The sequence below is a fragment of the Misgurnus anguillicaudatus genome, chromosome 9 (assembly GCF_027580225.2).
Source record: "Misgurnus anguillicaudatus chromosome 9, ASM2758022v2, whole genome shotgun sequence".
In the NCBI taxonomy this organism is placed as follows: Eukaryota; Metazoa; Chordata; class Actinopteri; order Cypriniformes; family Cobitidae; genus Misgurnus; species Misgurnus anguillicaudatus.
Genome location: NC_073345.2, coordinates 32705796 through 32728624, shown reverse-complemented (window position 1 = coordinate 32728624; position 22829 = coordinate 32705796). Strand labels below are relative to the sequence as shown.

Genomic DNA, 22829 nt, shown 5'->3' with positions numbered 1-22829 from the left:
TCCCGTGTGTTTTGTGAGAATCACTTACATCATACAGTACAGTATACAGCGAATCAGACGTCAATCATCGATGGATAATCTTCAGTCTGTGCTACAATGCTTCTGGCTGCGCGCGTTTAACTGTGTTTGACGACGAACAGGTCGCGGGTATGTAATGGCGGGTACATGTGTGAAGTTTTGCTTTTAGTTAAAAGATTGGTAAATTCATATCCACGTCACCCAAAACTGTTTATATTCTGCGTGTTTCTACATAGGCTACGACTAAAACAGCATCAAACGATTCTGTTTTAGCAGCGATCTGAACAATTCATTCAAACTGATTTGTGAACCAATTCAAAACTTTTGCCCATTTCCTTTGTAAAGAATCGATTCAAAAGACTCATTTATTATTTGCAACACTTTGTAAGGAATCGACTCAAACGAGTCATCAATTCGCGAATGCCTCAGAAACACGAGACAGCAATTTAAAAATAAAAATTTTGTAATTAATTAAAATACAGTAACAAAGGAACGCTGCACAATGTAAATGAAGTAAAAGTAAAAAAAATTCCACCTCGGAAGGGCAAGTTGAGTCGAGAAGGGCATATGGGCAGTTGCCCGGGCAACCTGAGCAACCCCCCTGTGCACGTCCCTGCTGTCACGCATCATTAAACAATGAAAATCCAGTTAGTCACTCAGTTATTTAGAAAATTGTAAGTTTCTTTTTCACAGAATGCCCACCCACATTCATTTTCAAGTTTCTACAGCCTAACCCTATTTTCATCAGCTATAAAAGACCACTGATATGAGTTTGTCATCATTTTATTCACCTCCTGACTGATCAAAGATGGATCTGAACATTTTTATTGTTCTCCTTTGCACTCTTTTCGCTGGAGGTACAGTACAAACGCAAAAGTGTATTTAATGTTTTATTATAGCTATAAATACGTACATTTTATATTTCTCTTTTATTTTGTTTTTAGGACGTGCACTTAAATGTAATGAGTGTGTAGGTGCGCCGGGTTCTTGTGTAAGCAAAGAGACGACATGTCCCTCTGTAGCTAATACATGTGCAAGTGCAACAGTGGTAACAACCATTGGTGAGTTCAGTATGATGGAGAGTAAATTTACTAGAATGCATTGAATTCTGTCATCTGTTGGATGAGCCTTTGCTATGTGATAGTGTTGTTGTTAACTGTTTTAAGGTAATCAAATATCAAATGTATTACAATATATTACAGGTGAATCAGAGGATCTGAGTTTTTAAAAAGCATCCTTTGTGTGTGTGTAATTTTATTGTTTTGTTTTAAGGCGACACTTCGGTCAACTTGCAGGCTAAGAGTTGTGAAGTGATACAGAGCTGTGGAAATGGATCCCTTAACTTTGGCGTATTAAGGTCAAAAGTATCCATGCAGTGCTGTAACACAGACCTTTGTAATAGCATAAATGTCCCAGGTATTGTCTTTGATTTGTAGCACTATAAGCTTAAGCATTGCAGATAATGAAAGACTAATATTTGTTTCTTCTAAAGATTATATCTCTAACAGCGCCAATGGAAAACAATGTTACTTCTGTGATGGGAAGAGTTGCTTGAACACTTTAAACTGTTTAGGAAATGAAGACTACTGCATTACAGCAACAAGTAAGAATTTGGAAACAGAATGATTGTTTTTATACAATTTAAGTCGATTAAATTACATTTCTAAGTGCACTATTTATTCAAAGTGTATGTTATGAAGGTATATGTGTCATTACAGCATATTACAGTATATGCATTCTTGTCAGATTTTTTTAGAATGATTACTGTAGCATATCAGCCATCAGTCATTTATGACTCAACTTCTCTTTTCTTTACATTAGCAAATATAACATCTCTGCCATCAACTTTAAAAGGATGTGCCTCTAAATCTGTCTGTGATGAGGCATCACAAGTGACTCAAGGTTTCATGGGTTTATCATGCTGTCAGGGGGACCTGTGTAACAGTGCTAAGAGCATCACACAAAACCTCCTCTTTCTCTCCTGGCCGCTTTTCTTTTACATCCTGATCCACTAAATTCAACTTTACAGCATGAAAAGTAAAAATGACGACATCACTGAAACAACAGAATTTGACATATTTTGGAACAGTGCTTAACACATTTATTAGACCACCACCCAATGTAAGGTTTGTGCCACATATTTCTAATGCTAAAATATAATTATTGTTGTTATTTACTTGCGGTCCTTAATAGGAAACTGGATTTTAATGGTTTTTTTATTTATGACGACTCACATTTGGGTATAAAAACACAAATCAATTTGAAATCGATTACTCGTGTTTTAAATGATGAAACACGAAGAACTCTTTAAAAAGGAAAGAGTTCACATTAAAGCACTTTATGATTCTGGATGATTTTTGTTTAGCATTTTAGATTAATTTTCATTGTTACTGTATATATTGTTAAGGAAAGATATATTGGGTTAACAGAAAAAAAGTATAAAATAAAATATAACTTTAACACTTTTAAAATTATGCACAGATCTTGTCTATGGTATATTAACTGTAAACCAAACCTACATCTTTCAAATACCTGCTACCTGATTTTTGTGTTATGTTCTGATGCATATAGGCTACATATTTTTATTATGTTTACTATCATACTATTATGTTACTATTTCATATTTCATATTTGTATTGCTCTTATTGCATCAACACTGTTTCCTGCTATACTACGTCTTGTACTTTGTCCTTTCCCTGCCAATAGTTTCATCACTAGTCCCACCACAATCATAAATTAATCAAAATAAAATATTTTATGATAGCAATTTTAGTGTTTAGTCTCAATATATGAATCTGTGTCTAACTTAGATAAGAGGTATATAATATATCTCTGGTTGCTGCCTTAAAATAATCTAACATTGTATATAAATACATTTTAATTGATTGATTGATGCTTTATCAACATATTTGATAATTAGAAATATAACAAAGAACCACCTGAAGACAGGCCATTTGACTAGACTTGCTTTGATCAATTCATATTATATTTAGCTTTAGTTCAGGAAGTACTTTTAACATACTTTGCTGCTTTTCTTTTTATTTGAAACTGCTTCAAAGTAAAGCAACTACATTCTTTTTATTATTAAATGCAAAACTTACTTAGCAGTAGGTAGCAGCAGATTTTTTTGTACAACTTCTGATATTTACAGTTCTTTTACTATGATAATTTTACAGTTTTATTATTTTTTATGTTTATAATAAATGCTGTTTGATAGTCTCGCGTAGCCAGGGTTTAGCCAACATTCTGTGGGCGTGACATCTAGATGTTTGATAATACAGAATTAAAGGAACAGTATGTAGGATTGTGGCCAAAACTGGTATTGCAATAACAAAACTTGTGGCTAAAACTGGTACTGCAATCACACAACTGGTGGCCAATACACAAAATGACAACAAAAATATCAGTTGTGGGCTGCAACTCCACTTTTTAAATGACAATATCCTGGCCATAACACTGTTGTCAGTAATATAAGTATTTGAAATGAAAATGATTTCTTATTGTCTAGTGACATATCAGGGCCATTTTATGATTAAAGGCAGAGTCCACGATGTTTGAAAAATGCTTTGGAAAAGGAGACGGGCCGACTACCAAAACACACTTATAGCCAATCAAATCAAATCAAATGCCGGATTGCGTATGTGTGGGGCGGGTCTATCAACAGAAGGTCCGGATTTTATTGGGGTAGGGGCGTGTTTGTTTAGGTGATTTCAAATATCAACATTGGCTTTCAAACATCATGGACTCCGCCTTTAATTGATATAAATTTCTTACATACTGTTCCTTTAACTATAGGGAGCAAGGATTTCACTTGGGTCAATTCAATCCTTATAAAATAACATGAAAAGGTCTGTGCTGAGATGCCCCCCAAGACATAATTAATATTTTATTTCATTATGATTTATACATTTTTTATTTAACATTCAAATCTTGTTGGTTAATGGTTAATGATGATTAGTTAGATAAGCATCAGTTGCCACTCAGGAAGGAAGAAATGAACATCAATAATGACAGGTCAAGGGAGTGAACAAGGTAAATCAAAAGGATTTTTATTTTATGAGATGGCAAGGACGTCAAGCAGGGTGGTGCTACATTTGGGTAGTCGAAACGGAAGCCAAAATACCCCGGGACATCGGGCCACTGATTTTGTAGGTTTCTTCTAAGAAGAATTAGTGATTTCAGGACAAAAACGAAATGCTGAAAAACTAAGCTAAATGTCACTGAATATGCAAAATAATCAATGTTTACAGGTATGAAATATATTTTGCTGCTGTCATCAAAGCCTTGTTTACAATCAATTAACTATTGTTAATTAAAATTCAATAGAAGAAGTTAGACAAGTTAAACAAGTGAAAATAAATAGGTAACATGACTCGCCCTTGATCACAAAAAACACAATTAAGATAATGTAAGGCAGGGAGTTCTAATGTAGGTAAAACATTGTTCTTATGAACTCCTTCAACCGTGATCAGAAAAACATGATTACATTTTCCTGAACATTATAGCTTCCAACAGTGTGATCAAGACTTCAAGGGGCATTTATTTATCATTTGCATAGTTAACACTATGAACAGAGCAATACATAGAAATAATTTATAGTAACAGATACAATAAGGGTATACAATATTAAGAGTTAGAATTGGTAATACGTAGTCCTGAGCTACTAATATAAGATTGTTGGGGTAGAGCAGTGACTAAAATGTAATTGTGTCGCAGAGTCATTGTGTCCAGGTTTCCGTATGTTTTAGTTTTGAATGGTTGTTATAGAAATAACAAACCTGCTAATGTCGCAATTGGCCAATCAGAATCAAGCTTTCTATTGAGCCCTGTATTTAACAAATTTAACAACCAGTTGTGCATTTTATTGATTAATGAATAAGTGATAAAGCGTTCTGATTTAGTAAAATACCCACATAAGCAACATACCAGCTTTATTTTGTAAAGTATTTTGTAAATTGTTTTACATTCTGTTTACGCATTTTTGGTATTTACATGATGCCATTTAATTGTTTTTGTGGCTGATAAAAAATACAAACAAATACAAAACTTATGCCATTTAATAATCGATTCGGCAATGCATTGCGATGCGCGCATGCACGATTCAGCATCAATGCAGCAAAGTGCCATAATCTATTATGTCAGTATTTCTTTTCTGGCCTCGAGTGGACAATAAAGTTGTGAAGTTTCAATTACTTCCGGGGTTTCAACAACAATCAAGATGGCTGAGGTGGAGAGAGATGACCTTAATAGATGTTTAAATAAAAACGCACCCTTTTCCATGGAAAGAGGACATATTGGTACATTTTGGATTCTACGAAGTTAATGGGACAACGCGAAGCTTAGCTTATCTTGTGATTTTCACAAAGTTTAATGCCTTCCAGAAAAAAATTCTTCTTTAAATATATAAACATATTAAATGTAAGAACAGACCCTCCCATTTCAAACTAAAAAAATGTGTTCTCTTTTTATCACCAGATCATCAGATTCCGAGTGATGATCAAAACTAACTGTGCGTTCACACCAGACGCGGAAGAGGCGGCAAGCGCGAGTGATTTACATGGTAAGTCAATGCAAAGATGCGAATAGGCATCCTGCGGTGCGGTACGCACGAATAGCGCGGCACAAAAGGCGTGGGACTTGAGCTTTGAGCATTGTCGCGGAAAACGCGTGAGTTGAAAAATCTGAACTTTGCGCCACGTTAACCAATTAGGAGCTTGCTCTAGTAGTGACGTGATTACAGGAAAACCGGGATCGCAGAAGCCCCTCCCATTATGCAAATTTCCACGTGAATGTCTCAAATGACTAGAATTTCACGCGTGAATGAAGTGAGTAAACTCTAAATGTTTAAGCGTCCTACTCGTGTGTGCCTCATAAGCCTTGAAAAGTGAAGCCTCTGGCTCTTTGATCGCCCCCTGGTGGCTGGCTGCAGTACAAGTCATAACCCCGCCCTCTCCATTCAAATGAATGGGACTATGCTCTAAATTAAAAAAATATTTACACTTCCAATAAAAGTTTTCGAAAGATGGTTTTGGTCCTTTCAAGTAGTTGTTATCACGCTGATATATGTTTAAGTGTTCATTTTTGTGATAAGTTTCATTTTAGCTTGTAATTTGATGCTATAGAAACGGGGCGTGTCGTTATGATTGGAGTGGTTGAATTAGCCGCACGAGCGTTTGGGCGGAAGTTTGATACCGCGGCTCCGCCTCTGGCTCCACGGACGATTCCTTCTGCGCATGCCTTGGCTCCAAACTGACGTTTTTACGTAACATGGCGGCGACCGTGATCGGACATTTTTGGCTTCAATTCATTACAATGGTGGGAGGCGACGTCGCGTCGTCCATCTTTTTTTACAGTCTATGGTCCAACTACGCGTGACTTAACATGTAAATCAACCGTGCTTGCCGCCTCAACCGCGGCTGGTGTAAATGCACTGTAGCGAATTTGCGGGAGGAGGGAAATAACGTTATTTGAAACACTATGAACCTCCGACCGAAACACTACGGGGATTCCCAAGGGAATCTTAGATTTTAGCTCAAAAGGGAATATTATGTATAATTAACTGTAATTAATTATACAAGTTTATCAGGTTTTACCTGGCGTAGCAGAATTAATAATAACAATTAATTAATATGTTCGTCCACCGAAGACATATATCCATAATCGTATATTAACGTCTAAGAAATGTTAATTTCATGGCCTTTAAAATTAACCTTCTCACTGATATACAGTGCTACTCGCAGCGTGTAGCTGGATCAAAAGGCAGAAATAGTGACTTTAATTTCATGAGCATTGAACACAGAAACAATTCAATTGTGAAAATGCAAACCGGTTTATTAACTATAAAATGAAGTACACATAACGACTAACTAAACATACACACATACAATAACATAAAACATAGATGAGAAAGTAAAGATTGAAAAAGCTAGAGAGAGAGAGTAAAAGATTGGCAAAGCACTATTGCTTAACATCTGCACAAACCATCGGAAAATCTCTAAGTAGCGCCTTAATTTTATAAGGGGTAAAGCTTAAACATCAGCGAGTAAAACAAGTTTATACTTGCATTTGGCTCTTTGTGTTTTCGTTGCGAAGTTTCTGCTGCACGCGGTGCGAGCAAGTAGAGAGAGAGAGAGAGTCCAGATGTGTTCGTAAGATGTAGTCCGTTAAGTTGTTTCGTAGGGCGGATTGGTCCGCGTGGTTTTCCGAACTCTAGCGCAAAGTGCAAGCCAGGAAGACTGTCCCGAAGAAAGACAGGGCTCAGAGAAAAGATGATGAATCCGAGGGACTCTGGTTGAGTCTCAGCGAGTTTCCAAACTGCGCTGGCGGGTTACCTAAGTAACCGGGCGATTGAGCGCTCATGAGTGAACTAAGCCACTGACTGAGATACTGAGCGATTGAGCGAACTGAGCGAATCGAGCAAATGAGCATTGATGGCTTGGGCGATAGGCCGTTTTGACCTTTCACACGCCCAGCCCATTTTGGGTGTATGACCAATGTGTGCGCGGGGAAACAAGCCTTTGTTCTTTCAGACATCACATTTGCATAATGATAAAAGTTTGTTTCCATAACTCTTCAAATCGATATTAAATGACATTGATGCGGCTTATGGTAATGTGATACATAGAAATGATTGGGAAATAAAGAGTAGATTAATTTGATACTAGACAAGACATGGGTTTAAGATTACGTTGAATAATAATTTCATACCTAAGATATGAACCATGCTACAGTGAATAAAATCTAACTAAAGTGTTAACACACAGTTACATCACACATACATGATCATGCAGTAAAGGGATATAACATATATATACATTTAAACAGCTCATTGTGATCTTTGAATGTGGTTTCATCACAGACGTATAGTCTGTGCCCCCAGCTGTGTCTCTGGCGATCGTCGAACGAACGGCTCTCAGGTTTCTCTGGTGGGATCCCTTTGAACCTCCTTTGAAGACTGCATTTGTTTTAATTGTCGCCCACTTTACAGCCTTGATAGGTGGTAGATATCTGGGTGATTGTGTTATCAGGACACAGGGTTATCTAGTCACAATTTTAGGGCTGTTTACGATCCAGACGCCAAATGGCCTCAATCTGACTCCGAGCCATTTGCTACATATCCCCCCTTCATGGCCACCAGGGTCTTGAGAGACTTTGGTGGGCGATGGTTCAATAGGCGATGGTTATACAGGTCATTTGGTCTGGATGGCAGGTGTATCTTAATTTTCTGCAGCGCTTCGGCGTGCCTGCAGAGGGGTGATTTCGATGAGGTTGGGCTCTTGCTCGGCTTGTGTGTCTTGCTTCCCACGGTTCCGCTTGAAGGCTCGAGGGACGGCAGCTGTGCACTTGTTCACTGTTTCCTGCATCCCGCTGACTCTTCGGTACAGGATGAAAGTGAGGCCAAGAGTAAGGGCGTATCCTACTCCTGTGGAGAGGCACAGTACCATGTTAGCGGCGGTCCAGGCTCGGACAACAGGGAGGCTGTGCATAGCTGGCATGCGAGCAAGTGCCTGGAGGGCAGTGTCGATGGGCGTGACATCAATTAGTTGGGTCCCCCCTTCTGTAATCCTCATCTCCAATTCAGGGTCTAAAGTGAAGTTGTGGTCCCTGAAGAAAGTTGAAAATTCCAGTTCGGTGTGGTACTCCTCACTGGGAAGGTGATAGAGTGCGAGTTCATCGATGTGAAGAATCACACCTTTTGGAACTTGGATCCACATCATCTGGTTTGGTAGACTGATGCGGGTGGCTGTGTCGTGTTGGTCGTAGGTCAAAGTGGCCGTGCTGGCTGGGGTGTTGACCAGCCATCGGTCACCTACGATTTCAGCTTGGGTGTTAGTGACCTCGGCTCGTGGTTCAGCCGAGGCAGGACAACGAGAGTCAATCTTCATGGGCCGCAGCCCACAGATGCCGTCAGTGTTGTCATGAAGGAAAGGTTTGCTGGGGCAGAGATAATTAATGTCTTCAGTGAGGCTGCACATGTGCAGGTTTGGTGCAAGGTACAGCTGTTCATTGCTGTCATGGTAAGCCACCACCGTGGGGGTGCGTATTCTGATGTGGGTGTTTCCCTGCCAGAAGCCAACATTGACAATGTCTTTGAGTCTGTAGATGTTGTGTGACTCGATGATTGGCAGGTTTACCAGAAAAGCAAGTTCGCCTTGTTCAGGGGCTATGCTTAGTGGAATTGCGCTACCTAGGGAGTAGGCCAGATGTGCCTGCAGGGTGTTTGTTGGGCCTGCAGTGGCAGAGGATAAAATGGTCTGTACCAGGCTTAGGGGTACCAGGCAGGGTGGAATGGCTGCTGCGGCAGCTCCGAGTAGGGCTCCCAGGAACCGCTTGGGACGCTTGGTTTGTCCGCCAAGACCTGCCTGTGTCTTCTGAAGTTGGTACAGCATGTGTTTGATGTCAACCTCTGCGTGAATCATAGCGTTCTGCGCCCATCGTTCTCCTGCCCAACTGGTTTCTGGTGCTGATGCTGTGTAGTGTGCTCTGTAGACATCACGGGGGTTGAGTCGGACATAGACTTTTTGGCTATGTGTTCTGCAGTTCGTGATCAGGAGTCCAGGTTGCTCTTTAAGGACGATGCCTGAGACGGGACCCGGCGACACGATTTCAGGTTGCGACCATCCCCCCTGTAGGCTGATGTACAGAACAGTGATCCACAGCAGCATCCTGGTGACAGAGAGGGAGAGAGAGAAAGAACAATAGGCGAGCGCTACAGGTCCTTGTTTGGTCAGGACAGTTCTCTTTCTTTTCATTGGCGGCTGTTCCCTAGGTGGCAGAGTTTTAGTGATGAGGCAGTGTGGAGAAGTTTGGTTCGTCCCCCCTTTACTATCATGCCATAATGTTGAGTGTCTCTTGACTTGGTTCTGGTGGACCCATCTGGAAATTGGTTCCTTCTGACTCCTGCCCATCCTGATCTGGTATGCAATGGGGGAGAGTTTGTCCACAATCTCATGAGGTCCTGTCCAGTGTGGCAGAAATTTCTTTGACAGCAGTCGGTGAGCTGTCTGAATTGGCGGGGCGAAACTGTAGGAGCAGATCTTGGTCGTTCGAAAAGCGAAGGTCGTTCCCGGATGAAGTTCATCCAGATACTGGTGAGTGGTGTCATTGGGTGCTGGAAAGCATTCTGCCAACTTTGTGAATTGGCAGATGACCGTGAGAAAGTGTTTGTTGCCCCTCGTTGGCCTGGGTAATGGTCCAACCCAGTCTATCTGGAGGTCTGACACTGGAAAGTTGACACCTCTTTTTTGAAGTGGTGCTCCATGGTTTGGCTTAGCCGGTTGGAACTGGCAGCAAACCAGACATTTCTTGATGTGTTCTGCTACATCGTGCTGCATTCCAGGCCAGTATGCCACCTGTTTCGGTGTTTCATAAGTGGCTTTTGTGCGGTGGTGTGCGGCACATGCTGTGTCATGCGCATACATTAGTATGACCCCCCTATGGGCCTGAGGAACCACAAGCGCAGGTGTAGTGCGGTCATCAGGGACATACCCGAGGATGTTGTGTTGTATGCGCAGCAGGTGCCTGACATCGTTGAGACGTTTGCGGTTTGGAGCAGCAGACAGGTCAGAGTTTGTGATAGGGTAGGTGGAGGGGTCTGAGAGGTGGTTTAACATAGCTTGGGTAGCGATGTTAAAGGCTTGTAGTTTCTGATGATCTGCATCATCCTGCATGGCATCTGCATCTTTTAAATTTTGTTGAACTTGTGTGTCAAGTCCTGGGTATGGCTCTGAGTCTTTGGCTGGATGCAGATTGCAGAGCAGTGAACTTTTGAAGTTTAGGTCTGAGACGAAGTTCCCGCGGCTGGCTGGGGGGTCGTCCATGACCTGTGTGACCTGGCAGTTTACCTTAGATGATCTGGCTGATTGAAAGGGTAAAGGTTCTCGCACTTGAGCCCAAATTTTTAACTGTTTAAAGTCCATTAAGGGTTCAAAGCGGTCTAGCAGGTCTTTGCCAATGAGGAGAGGGTATGAGTCCATTGGTGAGATGTACACAGGGTGTATGATGCTCATAGGACCGATCGTCAGGTGGATGGGAATCACCTGTTGCAGTTGAACTTCAGTCTGGCTGTAAGACTGCACATTCAGCATACACCTTTGGGGTTTAAGGGTCAAATTTTGGGCCTTAGCTCTGTTCTGGAGTCTGGTGAAAAGCTGGGATGACATCAGCGTTAGGTCAGCTCCGGTGTCGACGAGGGCTTCTAGTTCAACCTCATTTTCCAAGGTGATGGATAGATATAGCTTTTTAGCTTCTCCTCTTTCGATCAGGTTTCCCAGGAGGCTTGGTACTGGGGCTGTTGTATTAATGGGAAGGCAGTTAAGGCTGGTTTCTTGTGACTCTGTAGGGAAGGAGACATTTAACACAGCACTCTCTGGTACTTGCAGGCTTTGGTTGGTTGGTGTTTGAGATATTGTTTGTATGCCAAAGCCTTTGGTTTGTGGGATGAATAAGGAGTCGGGTTTGTCTTCGTGGTCCTCCTTGTGGGGCCTCTTTTGGATTAACTCCTTCAATATTCTCAGAATCTCTGCTGTTTCAGACGTGTCTGTGTCACTCTGTTTCTGGGGTAGTTCAGACTTAGCCTTGCTCTGTGTGTATCGAGACTGATCTCTCTGTTGTCTGTGACCAGTATTTGATCTGCAAGGTGCAGGACGGTTACCTCTAGGTTGTCGGCCAGGTTCCCACGAGCCGCCACCCTTCTGGTTGTCTGATGAGTTTGGCCGGCTCCATGACCTCTCGGCACGTCCCATTTGGTGCTTGGGACGAGCCCCTTCATGGCCGTACCATTCCTGGCTGGCTGTAAAGTCTCTTGACCCTCTTGGCCCTCTGTTTAAAGGTCTTTCACTGTGGCGCTGTTGTGCGCCCTCCAGTGGTAGTTCAGGGTACAGTTCAGAGACAGGGAGAATGACAGGGTTTTTAACAGTCTTTTCAGAGGCCGCTCTTTGTTTACTATAAGCTTTATGGGCCAAGTCCCGCAGCTGCCTGGTTGTCATCGTGCGAGGGCAGGCCATAACCCCTAAGTGTTGGCTTACTGTGAAGTGAAGATTTCGCAGGAAGAGGGTCCTGAAGTTGAAGTCCTCCTCCATTCCTGGCTCATTCCGTGAGCCAAAGTAAGCTCGCCTGAGTCTGTTGTAATAGGCCTGTGGAGTTTCGTTTCGGCTCTGTTTGAGGTCCATCGCTGTAACAAGTCCTTGTTCTGCCTCTGGGTCCGAAAACTCTTCTATTAAAGCCTTTTGCAGCTGCTCGTAATCCATCTTGACGTTTTCTGGCTGCCGGTCAAGGAAACTCCTCACTTCACGACTGGAAGTAACCCGTAGCAGATACAGTTTGTCTCTTGTGGTTACATTTGGCAGTGTTTGCAAATAAAAGTCAATGTCCTGCAGGTAAGAGTGGATATCATGGCCACCTGCAGGCTCTGGGGTAAATGTTGGGATATTTCTAGCCAGCTTGTCGAGGTCTTTGGGTGCCACGCCGGGCATGTCTGCAGGTGACCTCGGGAAATTTGTCTGTCCCCACCCCCCTATGGTAGTGAGAGGTTCTGGGATGCTGGCTGATGTCTTTAACAGTGGGCTCCCGCCCCCCTTTTCAACAGAAAAGCTTTGGTGGGGGGGTGCAGGCTCACTGGTTGAATGAAAGGGAAAGGTTGCTTTTTCCCTTACTTGTTCAGCTTGCAGTTTATATGCATAAATGAGTTCTCTTTGGGCGGAGTCAAGGTCGTCCCTAGCCTGGTCTCGTTGCTGAGCCAGAGCTCGACCTTCATCTCGAGCCGCTCGCAGGTGATTCTCACAGGCCTTCAGCTTGGCATCACGTTCCTTCAGTTCTGCCTTTGCTCTCACCAGAAGATGTTCAGCCTGCTGGAGCTTTCCAGACAGCTCTTCTCTGGCTGTCTTTTCCTGTTGCTCCTTGTGCTCTGTGTCTGTGCGGAGTTTTGACAAGGCCTCTTGGAGTTGTCCAATCTCGTCCTTTAGCCTCCAGTGCTCCTCCTCCGTCGATGGATGTTGAATCTCTAATCCCTGTGTCAGCTGATCTAGACGATTCTGCGCGTCCTCCTGATTCCTCCGTGCCTCTGCTGCTTGGAGCTGTAGAGCTGCTGCATCCTGTTCCAGTTGGGCGATGTTCCTTTCGCCCAGTTTAAGCTGGATGATGAGGTTGTGAGCGATGGCACCTGTGATCTTGGCTATGTCCTTGTGACTGTAGCTCCTCGTTGGGTCGTGGGCTATGAACTTGTCCAGGGTGCCGTCGAGTTGCTCTCTTTCCAAGTGTTGCAGTTCATTGGCGAGGTTGGGCAGGAGTTCAGATGTCACAGCGCTGAGCCAGGCCTCTAGCTGGTCCCAGTGGTTGACAGGGCTTGGTAATCTGGACATGTTGACACACTGGTAGAAGAGAAAACACAAAGAGCCAATGCGAGTCCGCACAGTTCAGCGAGCTACGGCAATAAAATATATATACGTGGGCTATAAGCTTATTATCAGGGCCTTTCTCCGGCGGCACAGATAATCAGTGTGGGGAAATAAGGGAAAAATTTTAGTAATTTGTCGCTTTGTTAAAACCTATAGGTCGCCTTGGACATTTGGTTATTCGAGCGTATTACTAATGAATTCTCCTAATGGTTTGTGCAGTTTTGCTCTTTCAGCCCAAAATAAAATGAATCAAAATAATTAAAATTAATTAATTATAATGATAAAAATAATAAAATAAAACACACAAAATAAAGAATGAGGAGGATAGGTTGCTGGAAATGAAATGAAACAGGAAAGGGAAAAGAGAGAAAAAAACAAATAAATGATAATAAAATAATAAAATAAAATAAATAAAAATAATAAAATAAACTGAAAATGGGAATTGAGACAGCCAACAGACGAAGTCCTAAGGCTGGGAAAATGAAGAGGAAGGAGGTGGAAAAAGGGGTTTCCTGTTTCAGCTTAGCAGGTTCTCTACCCTAAATTTGATGACAGGGCCTTACAGGGAGAGGGCACTATGGAGTCATGCGAGTTAGGGGAGTGGCTTAGCTAGATTGGCTGGGCTAGACCCAACCTGATAGGGATCTGGTGCCTCTAGTGGCTACAGAGGGGAGAAAAGTGCATCTCTTTTACACCAACACTCGTTGACTATTTAAGGAAACCCAGGGTGGAACACAGAGACAAGGCGCTTCCCTGAGCACGCAGCCAAGAGTGCCGGGCCTTCTGCCCTCCCCACCTCGACCGCTCAACAGTCACACCCTTCACACCGCCGGGCCGCACTCAAAGGTGTCACCCACCAACTGGCACTGCCGCTAGGGCTTTTGTGTGTCAGCTGGCAAGGTTAGCGATTGGAGTGCCCGGTGGCAGAGGTTGCACTGTGTCTTGCTGCCTAAGGTGCTAAAGGAGGGAGCTACCGCAGCACCCCGACTGTACACACTCGAGTCAGTTCAGCGGGACCGGTCTCTTGTAGAACTCACCGCTGGCGAAGCCTCTGATTCATCTATCAAGTGTTAGCTTTCAAGAGATGCACAGGGGCTTATCCTATTGCACCAGTTAAAACATAAATGAATTCACTGAGAATGGGACTTATGGGGCTGAATTCTATTCACAGTAAAGAATTGATTCAATTAAAATTTAAAATAAATCAAACTGCATTGAATTTAAATTTAAACTTAATTAAAAATACAATCTCTACAATAGAAAAGAGAACAGGAGAGTAAGGAGTGAGAGAGACCAGCAAAAAAATGAAATAAAATAAAAATAAAATCAATCAAAATAAAATAAAAATTAAATAAAGAAATAATAAATTAATAAAGCCACAGCAATATTAATTATTATTTATAATTTAAGACCATAACATTCAATATGTAGGAAATAAAACTACAAAGTAGTAGAATAACCTAGTTATTGAAGTAAGGTCAAAAATCCCAGTTTGATTCCTGTCATACACTCCCAAAAGAGTTTATGAGAGGACCAAACGAGCTTTTCCCACTAGATGGCGATATTTCGCCCAACAAACAAAGAAAGCGGAAGTCAGACGTAGAGTAATGGAGAAGAAAAAGTGTTAGACACTCAAGACTGACATCTAGTGTTAGAACTAGGTAGTACGCTTTAAACTGACAAAGATTCGCTTCTATACAGTAATTACATCGGCGGCCGCTGCGTTGCTAAGACGACGGATGTAATTCGCTTGTGTTCAGCCGGTGCCTCTTTTGGCTTACGTTACCGGGACACGAAATAAACAAGAATCCAACGTGCTTTATCATACGTTGTGACTATAAATACTTGATCAAGTTTTCATCTCCTTTAAAATTGAAAAGTCTTACCCTCGGTGCTTACAATTTTAAAAATCCACGTATGTGAATAAAATGGAAAAATACAATAGACAGCTTCTCTAATTGTAAATCATTTCCTGGAGATTTAACAAAAAGGCCTTATCAGATGGGAGTACTCACTCGACCACCGCTTCGCTCTAAATAAAGGAATTCTACTCTTTATTAGGCGGAATCAGACGGTAATGCAGCGTATCAAAGGGTTTTTTAATACGGTTACCTTAAAGACTGCAGTTAACTATACATAACAGGGGCGCGAGTCTGTTACGTCCTGAAAATGATACAGGAAAATACATTTTCATTCATACAAAGAAAGAACGAAATCAGTTATAGCTGATAGTTCTTTTTCATTCACACAATGCAAAAACACATTTGATTTGTAACTGGTTTGCTCAGAAAATAATGTTTAAATCTGCCCGCGCATTCTCCACCATTATATGTAGCGAATTAGCGGGAGGAGGGAAATAACGTTATTTGAAACACTATGAACCTCCGACCGAAACACTACGGGGATTCCCAAGGGAATCTTAGATTTTAGCTCAAAAGGGAATATTATGTATAATTAACTGTAATTAATTATACAAGTTTATCAGGTTTTACCTGGCGTAGCAGAATTAATAATAACAATTAATTAATATGTTCGTCCACCGAAGACATATATCCATAATCGTATATTAACGTCTAAGAAATGTTAATTTCATGGCCTTTAAAATTAACCTTCTCACTGATATACAGTGCTACTCGCAGCGTGTAGCTGGATCAAAAGGCAGAAATAGTGACTTTAATTTCATGAGCATTGAACACAGAAACAATTCAATTGTGAAAATGCAAACCGGTTTATTAACTATAAAATGAAGTACACATAACGACTAACTAAACATACACACATACAATAACATAAAACATAGATGAGAAAGAAAAGATTGAAAGAGCTAGAGAGAGAGAGTAAAAGATTGGCAAAGCACTATTGCTTAACATCTGCACAAACCATCGGAAAATCTCTAAGTAGCGCCTTAATTTTATAAGGGGTAAAGCTTAAACATCAGCGAGTAAAACAAGTTTATACTTGCATTTGGCTCTTTGTGTTTTCGTTGCGAAGTTTCTGCTGCACGCGGTGCGAGCAAGGAGAGAGAGAGAGTCCAGATGTGTTCGTAAGATGTAGTCCGTTAAGTTGTTTCGTAGGGCGGATTGGTCCGCGTGGTTTTCCGAACTCTAGCGCAAAGTGCAAGCCAGGAAGACTGTCCCGAAGAAAGACAGGGCTCAGAGAAAAGATGATGAATCCGAGGGACTCTGGTTGAGTCTCAGCGAGTTTCCAAACTGCGCTGGCGGGTTACCTAAGTAACCGGGCGATTGAGCGCTCATGAGTGAACTAAGCCACTGACTGAGATACTGAGCGATTGAGCGAACTGAGCGAATCGAGCAAAATGAGCCATGATGGCTTGGGCGATAGGCCGTTTTGACCTTTCACACGCCCAGCCCATTTTGGGTGTATGACCAATGTGTGCGCGGGGAAACAAGCCTTTGTTCTTTCAGACATCACATTTGCATAATGATAAAAGTTTGTTTCCATAACTCTTCAAATCGATATTAAATGACATTGATGCGGCTTATGGTAATGTGATACATAGAAATGATTGGGAAATAAAGAGTAGATTAATTTGATACTAGACAAGACATGGGTTTAAGATTACGTTGAATAATAATTTCATACCTAAGATATGAACCATGCTACAGTGAATAAAATCTAACTAAAGTGTTAACACACAGTTACATCACACATACATGATCATGCAGTAAAGGGATATAACATATATATACATTTAAACAGCTCATTGTGATCTTTGAATGTGGTTTCATCACAGACGTATAGTCTGTGCCCCCAGCTGTGTCTCTGGCGATCGTCGAACGAACGGCTCTCAGGTTTCTCTGGTGGGATCCCTTTGAACCTCCTTTGAAGACTGCATTTGTTTTAATTGTCGCCCACTTTACAGCCTTGATAGGTGGTAGATATCTGGGTGATTGTGTTATCAGGACACAGGGTTATCTAGTCACAATTTTAGGGCTATTTACGATCCAGACGCCAAATGGCCTCAATCTGACTCCGAGCCATTTGCTACAGCACCATCAAAAGTCCTCAGGGACGTGTTTTCTCTTATTGGCAAAATAACTCAACAATGTTTATTGACATTTATATAGATATCGCCATTAATTGTGCACTTGTTGAAAAATATGATTAAAGAATGTGGTGTTTATTTTTATAAATCAGTACATAGCAACAGTGGCGTAGTGATACTTAAGCTATGTAATGCGGTCTGAACCGTGGCGTTACCAGGGTATTTTACACGAGGTATTTTATATTTTCACATCTTAAAACACGACCAGAACTGCCCGTACAGAATTGTTCAATTTTTACAAATATTAGATTAACCCTTGGCCTGCACCATCATAAATTAAGGTACAAAAGCTGTCACTCAAACGGTACACTTTACAAAGGTATTAATTTGTACCATTTTGGTACAGATATTTATGGGTGCATAGTGTTGAGGTACTTTAGGTGTCTTAGTGAGGTACTTTTGTCTCACTGACAGCTTTTGTACTTTTTTATTTAAGAGTGCGGGATTACATTCTCAGTTTTAGCCTATTTTTATGAACATTAGATCGTAAAAACTATGCAAGAATCACAAATATGTTAAATTCTATTTTTGACAGAATGCCCACCCACATTACTATTCAAGCTTTACCTATGCAGCCTCACCCCCTTTCATTAAAATTATAAAGGCAACGGAAAAGGGTTTGTCATTTTATTCACCTCCTAACAGACCAAAGATGGATCTGAACATCTTCATTGTTCTCCTTTTTACACTTTTCGCTGGAGGTACAGTATACACAAAATCATATTTAATGTTTTATTGCAAATATAGATAATTAAATGCTTCTCCTTCATTCTGTTTTTTTTAAGGGCACTCACTCAAATGTTATCAGTGTTCAAATGATACAGGTTCTTGTGCAGGTGTAGAGACGACGTGTAACGCTACTAATGCGATATGTTCAAGTACAACAACAAGCACTTTTGGTGAGTTCAGTATGATGGATCTCTTTTAAGCCTCTGCTGTGTGATAGTGTTGTTGTTAAGTTTTTTGGGGGGGTGGTTTAATGTTTCTTAAAAGCAACCTTTCTGTGTTTGTGTGAGGTGACTACAACTCTAACTTGAGAACACAGACATTTGTGTTATACTTCATTTTTTATTTTCCTATCCATATACACTTCCATTTTAACCCCTTAGCATTCCTAAAAAGGCTAAAAATGCCTAAAAAGGACACTAATTGTATCTGGTGTGTTGTTGGTATCTTAAAACGGTTTACATCTTTTGAATCACAAGAATCTCAGCTTTCCAAAGATATGTAACATGTTTAGCTTTTTATTTTTGAGATGTTCTTTTAAATACTACAGTGTTCTAGCTATATTTATAGAAATGCTTCTACCAACCCCGAAAACATGAAAAATAGCAACCCTGTAACTTTGTTTTGGTAAGGGTCTCTCTGCAAGCATGTGAATAAATAGGCCATTAAAATTTCGCTCCCCCCATGACGTATTAAGGGGCTCTTATTATAATGATACCGCCCCTTTAACTGCGCTATCCAACCATGAACGGCCTCACGAGTGCGATAGACAGAGAGAAAGAATGACTGACAGCATGACGCGTTTGTATTCCCTCAAACACAAACAGGAGCCTACAATCTTATAACTTGTAGTTTTTAATAATCTTTCTAAAGATTGAATTAACGTTCTAAACGATTAACCTTACCTTAGTGCAACAGAGTGAGGGAACAACGCGTATTCACTATCATCCACAATAAGCATAAATATGTTGTTTAATGTTTCTCTGCAGTTTCAAATGAATATGAGGAGTCACAAGACAGAGAGTGAGAGACTGACAGAAATGCGATTGTGTTCAATCACAATAAACTTAAACATGTCATTTGATCTGTTTCTCTAAAGTTTAAGTATTAAACGTGTTGTTTTATTACAGATCATTTAAATGTGCTCGTGTGGTTTGGTCACAAAGTAAACTTTTGAGTGTTTGTGGACGTGTATTTTATTGTAACATGCTGAAAATCATTGTGCCTGTTTAAAACACAGGCAGCATGAAACCTAAAAGTCTTTATTTTTATTCCACAATGTTCCCCATCTGCTGATAAACATGTATTTAGTATGCATAAAACAGATGATTGACTTTTTAAACTTGTTCAAATATATAATGCTTAGCATCGCTTACATAACTTCTTTCGTGAGAAAATTGATTACAGCGCAAGCGCTTGAGACTCCGCCCACCTGATCAGCTCATTTGGATTTAAAGGGATACACACAAAAACGGTGCATTTTTGCTCAGACCCATAAAGTGCCTATTTTAACATGCCACAATAAATTACCTATATGGTATTTTGAGCTAAAACTTCACATAATGTACTCTGGGGACATCAAAGATTTATTTAATATATTAAAAACGTCTTGTGGAATGTCCCCTTTAATTTCCATAATTTATATTTCAGTTGTTTGGGGCCAATCCCATTTCTCTGTCTTACCCCTTCCCCTTACCCCTACCCCTTAGTTTTGCACGTTCACGTGAGAGTAAGGGCTATCCCAATTCTCGTTTTGATCAAGGGGTAGGGCTAAGGGCAAGTGGTAGATACCCCTTAAAACCAAGAATTTCCGCGAGCTTACTTGAAACCAAGGGGTACCCAGAATACACTGCGCAACCGGCAAAAATGGCGGCCAAAGCGTCCAGAGAGTCCCATAAATGTAAGTATTTTCGGCTTAATAATTAATTTAAAAATTACTAACGTCTTGTTTTGTGCTCTACACAGTCCTGTTCATATATATTTGAATTATGTTCTTAATTTAAATGTTTTAAAATTTCGCTAGTTTGCTACGCTAACATTACGTTGCTGATTTGCACAACATTCCCGTATTTGCTGATTTGCACAACATTCCCGTATTTCTCTAACCAGCCATGAATGGACTGCATGCTTGTCTACAGTTTTAACTGGCAGCCAGCAAACGACGATGTATGATGACATAACCGTAACCAAGCGGTGTCTCATTTCATAGGGGTATGTTTTCACCCCTAGCGCTTAACACTTGGTTTTGAGGGACAAGGGCTAGGGGTAAGACGAAGTGGTAGGGGAAGGGGTAAGACAGAGAAATGGGATTGGCCCTTAATCTTTATGAAATAAGACTGCTTCACAACATGTCCCATGACACTATTGAAACCTTTGAGAGACAATACTTGTCAGACACACACACATGTTTATCTCCATTGGTCAAGCATTGTGTTAAGCATTAATCATTTTCTGTTTTAGGTAACATTACTTCTACCACACAGTCAAAGGATTGTGACCTGATACAGAACTGTGGAAATGGATCCTTTAACTTTGGTGATATAAGGTTAAAAATATTGACCCAGTGCTGTAACACAGACCTCTGTAATAGCAAAGATGTCACAGGTATTGTCTTTGATACAGGTATATATAAACTTAAGTCTATTGTTGCAGAAAATGAAAGAATAAGATTTGTTTTTGTACAGATTACATCTCTAACAGCCCCAATGGAAAACAATGTTACTACTGTGATTGGAAGAGTTGTTTAAACAAATTAAACTGTTTAGGAAATGAAGACTACTGCCTTACAACAACATGTAAGAATTTTAAATACGATTTTTCCAGTAGGTGACTGTCTCTAAATCATCAAAGTAAATTCTATTTCTAAATACACTATTTAGTAATAAACATATTTTTACATCTGTGAAATCATTCAAACATATGACATGTATTATCAGATTTAGACTTGTGATGTTTTGGAATGGTTAGTTTAGAATGATTAACATATTACCCATCAATCATTTGACTCAACTTCTCTTTTCTTTACATTAGCAAATATTACGGATAAGCCTGTTACTAAAGGATGTATCACTAAATCTATCTGTGACTCTGCATCACAAGGGACTCAAGGTTTTAAGGACTTCACATGCTGTCAGGGGAATCTGTGTAACAGTGCTAAGAGCATCACACAGAACCTCCTCTTTGTCTCCTGGCCGCTCCTCTTCTACATCCTAAACCACTGAATTCAGCAAAACTTCATCATCGTTATAACATCGCTATATTTACTCAAGCTTAATTTTTTTCATTGCATAATCTTTGGTGTTATATAGGGAAAGATACTAAGGTAACCTGAACACTTCTAAAACTGTTCCTGGGTGGATCTTGTCTGTGGTATATTCACTTTAAACCACATACCTTTCATACAACTGTACCTGATCTTTCGTGTCATCAAGCAATTAGGTTCTGACGCATATTCATACTTTTCTATTGTGTTTACTTTTCAGTGTTTTCTTTTGTGCCGTATTTCATTCTGTGATAATTTAATTGCTTTTATTGCATCAACAATAACAACATTTTTCTGCTGGGTGAGTCAAGTCTCACAACAATAAATCAATTAACCAAAAAACAAAACAGGTTTTTCCTGGCTCATCACCAGGAAGAGGTGGAGGTGGTGCCATCTTAATCATGTGCACACATGCATGTGTACCGTGGCTTTACACACTAGATATTTTAAGTGTTTTTTTTAATAATTAGATGACTGAGAACCACAATTAAATTTTTGCATTTTAAAACTAAATTGTTCATTTCATTATGGTCTGCACATCTTTCATTATGTCGACAGTTGGAGGCAAATTCTTCATGCAAGAAAACCTTAGTCTTAAAATGTGTGTGTAACTCACAAAATAACTACATGATATATATGTGGTTCATTATGATAATTAAAAATATGACAAAGGACATGAAGACCATTTTCCAGAAATAACTGCTTTGGTAATTAATTATATTTGAGATGAATTATATATTATATTTCTGCTTAAGTTCAGTAGATTTAACTGTCTTATCCTAATTTTGCTTCTTTTCTTTTTTTAAACTGTTGCAAGGTATTGAAACAAAGTTATTCTTGCTATTAAATGCAAAACTGTATACAGCGTCATTTACCAGAAGGTGACAGCAGATTCTTTTGTACTGCAGTGGATCAAGACTTGAACTTACTGACTAGTGAAAACGAAAACTCCTGATAAGCATTTCTGTTTTGGCTTTTACAGTCAGTTCACGAGTTCGCATTAACAGCTAATCGATAGGGAATGAGGGGAGGTCGAAGGGAGGGTGGCTATTTATAGGCAACTCTTCGCACTGATTGGTAGGATCACATGACCGTGCTCCTCCCGAACTTGGTTGAATAAATTTCATAAAAATGTAAAGTGTTCCTAAAATCGTAAATGTAAAAGAATGCTCACTGCATATTTATTATTATTTATACAGAAGGAAGTACTAATTTAAAATGTTCAATTTTAATTTCTCAAATGAGGCAGTGTTGTGGTTTACATCTTATCTCCAATCTAGAATGCAGTGTGTAAAAGTTGATCAAAACATATCTGCACTCTCAAATAAAAAATGGGCATTCCGCACGGTTCTATACTTGGCCC

At 40.3% G+C, this 22829-nt stretch overlaps 2 protein-coding genes across 5 annotated transcripts in view; both read left to right on the top strand.

Moving 5' to 3' along the window:
- Positions 1 to 732: 732 nt before the first annotated feature.
- The window catches only part of LOC129423167 (phospholipase A2 inhibitor and Ly6/PLAUR domain-containing protein-like), a 57471-nt gene continuing 35374 nt past the window's right edge, over positions 733 to 22829 (top strand). For 2 of the 4 annotated variants that reach the window (XM_073871511.1, XM_073871509.1), the window contains exons 1-4: positions 733 to 875; positions 963 to 1079; positions 1291 to 1434; positions 1511 to 1621. In XM_073871511.1, coding sequence (XP_073727612.1) covers positions 827 to 875; positions 963 to 1079; positions 1291 to 1434; positions 1511 to 1621 — 421 coding nt within the window. In that variant the 5' untranslated portion in view covers positions 733 to 826. Of the gene's footprint in view, positions 876 to 962; positions 1080 to 1290; positions 1435 to 1510; positions 1622 to 1839; positions 2787 to 22829 lie in introns of those variants that run through there. The other 2 variants (XM_073871510.1, XM_055179381.2) reach the window with 2 other exon arrangements.
- On the top strand, positions 18055 to 21449 carry LOC141366147 (urokinase plasminogen activator surface receptor-like). The gene is made up of 5 exons (XM_073871514.1): positions 18055 to 18179; positions 18264 to 18377; positions 20665 to 20808; positions 20889 to 20999; positions 21235 to 21449. The coding sequence occupies exons 1-5, from the start codon at positions 18131 to 18133 to the stop codon at positions 21423 to 21425; spliced, it is 609 nt and encodes a 202-aa protein (XP_073727615.1). The 5' UTR covers positions 18055 to 18130; the 3' UTR covers positions 21426 to 21449.

Coding starts and splice junctions, on each gene's coding strand:
- LOC141366147 (XM_073871514.1), top strand. CDS start 18,131: ATGGATCTGAACATCTTCATTGTTCTCCTTTTTACACTTTTCGCTGGA. Junction 18,378..20,664: donor TACAACAACAAGCACTTTTG/GTGAGTTCAGTA, acceptor TTTCTGTTTTAG/GTAACATTACTTCTACCACA. Junction 21,000..21,234: donor CTACTGCCTTACAACAACAT/GTAAGAATTTTA, acceptor TCTTTACATTAG/CAAATATTACGGATAAGCCT.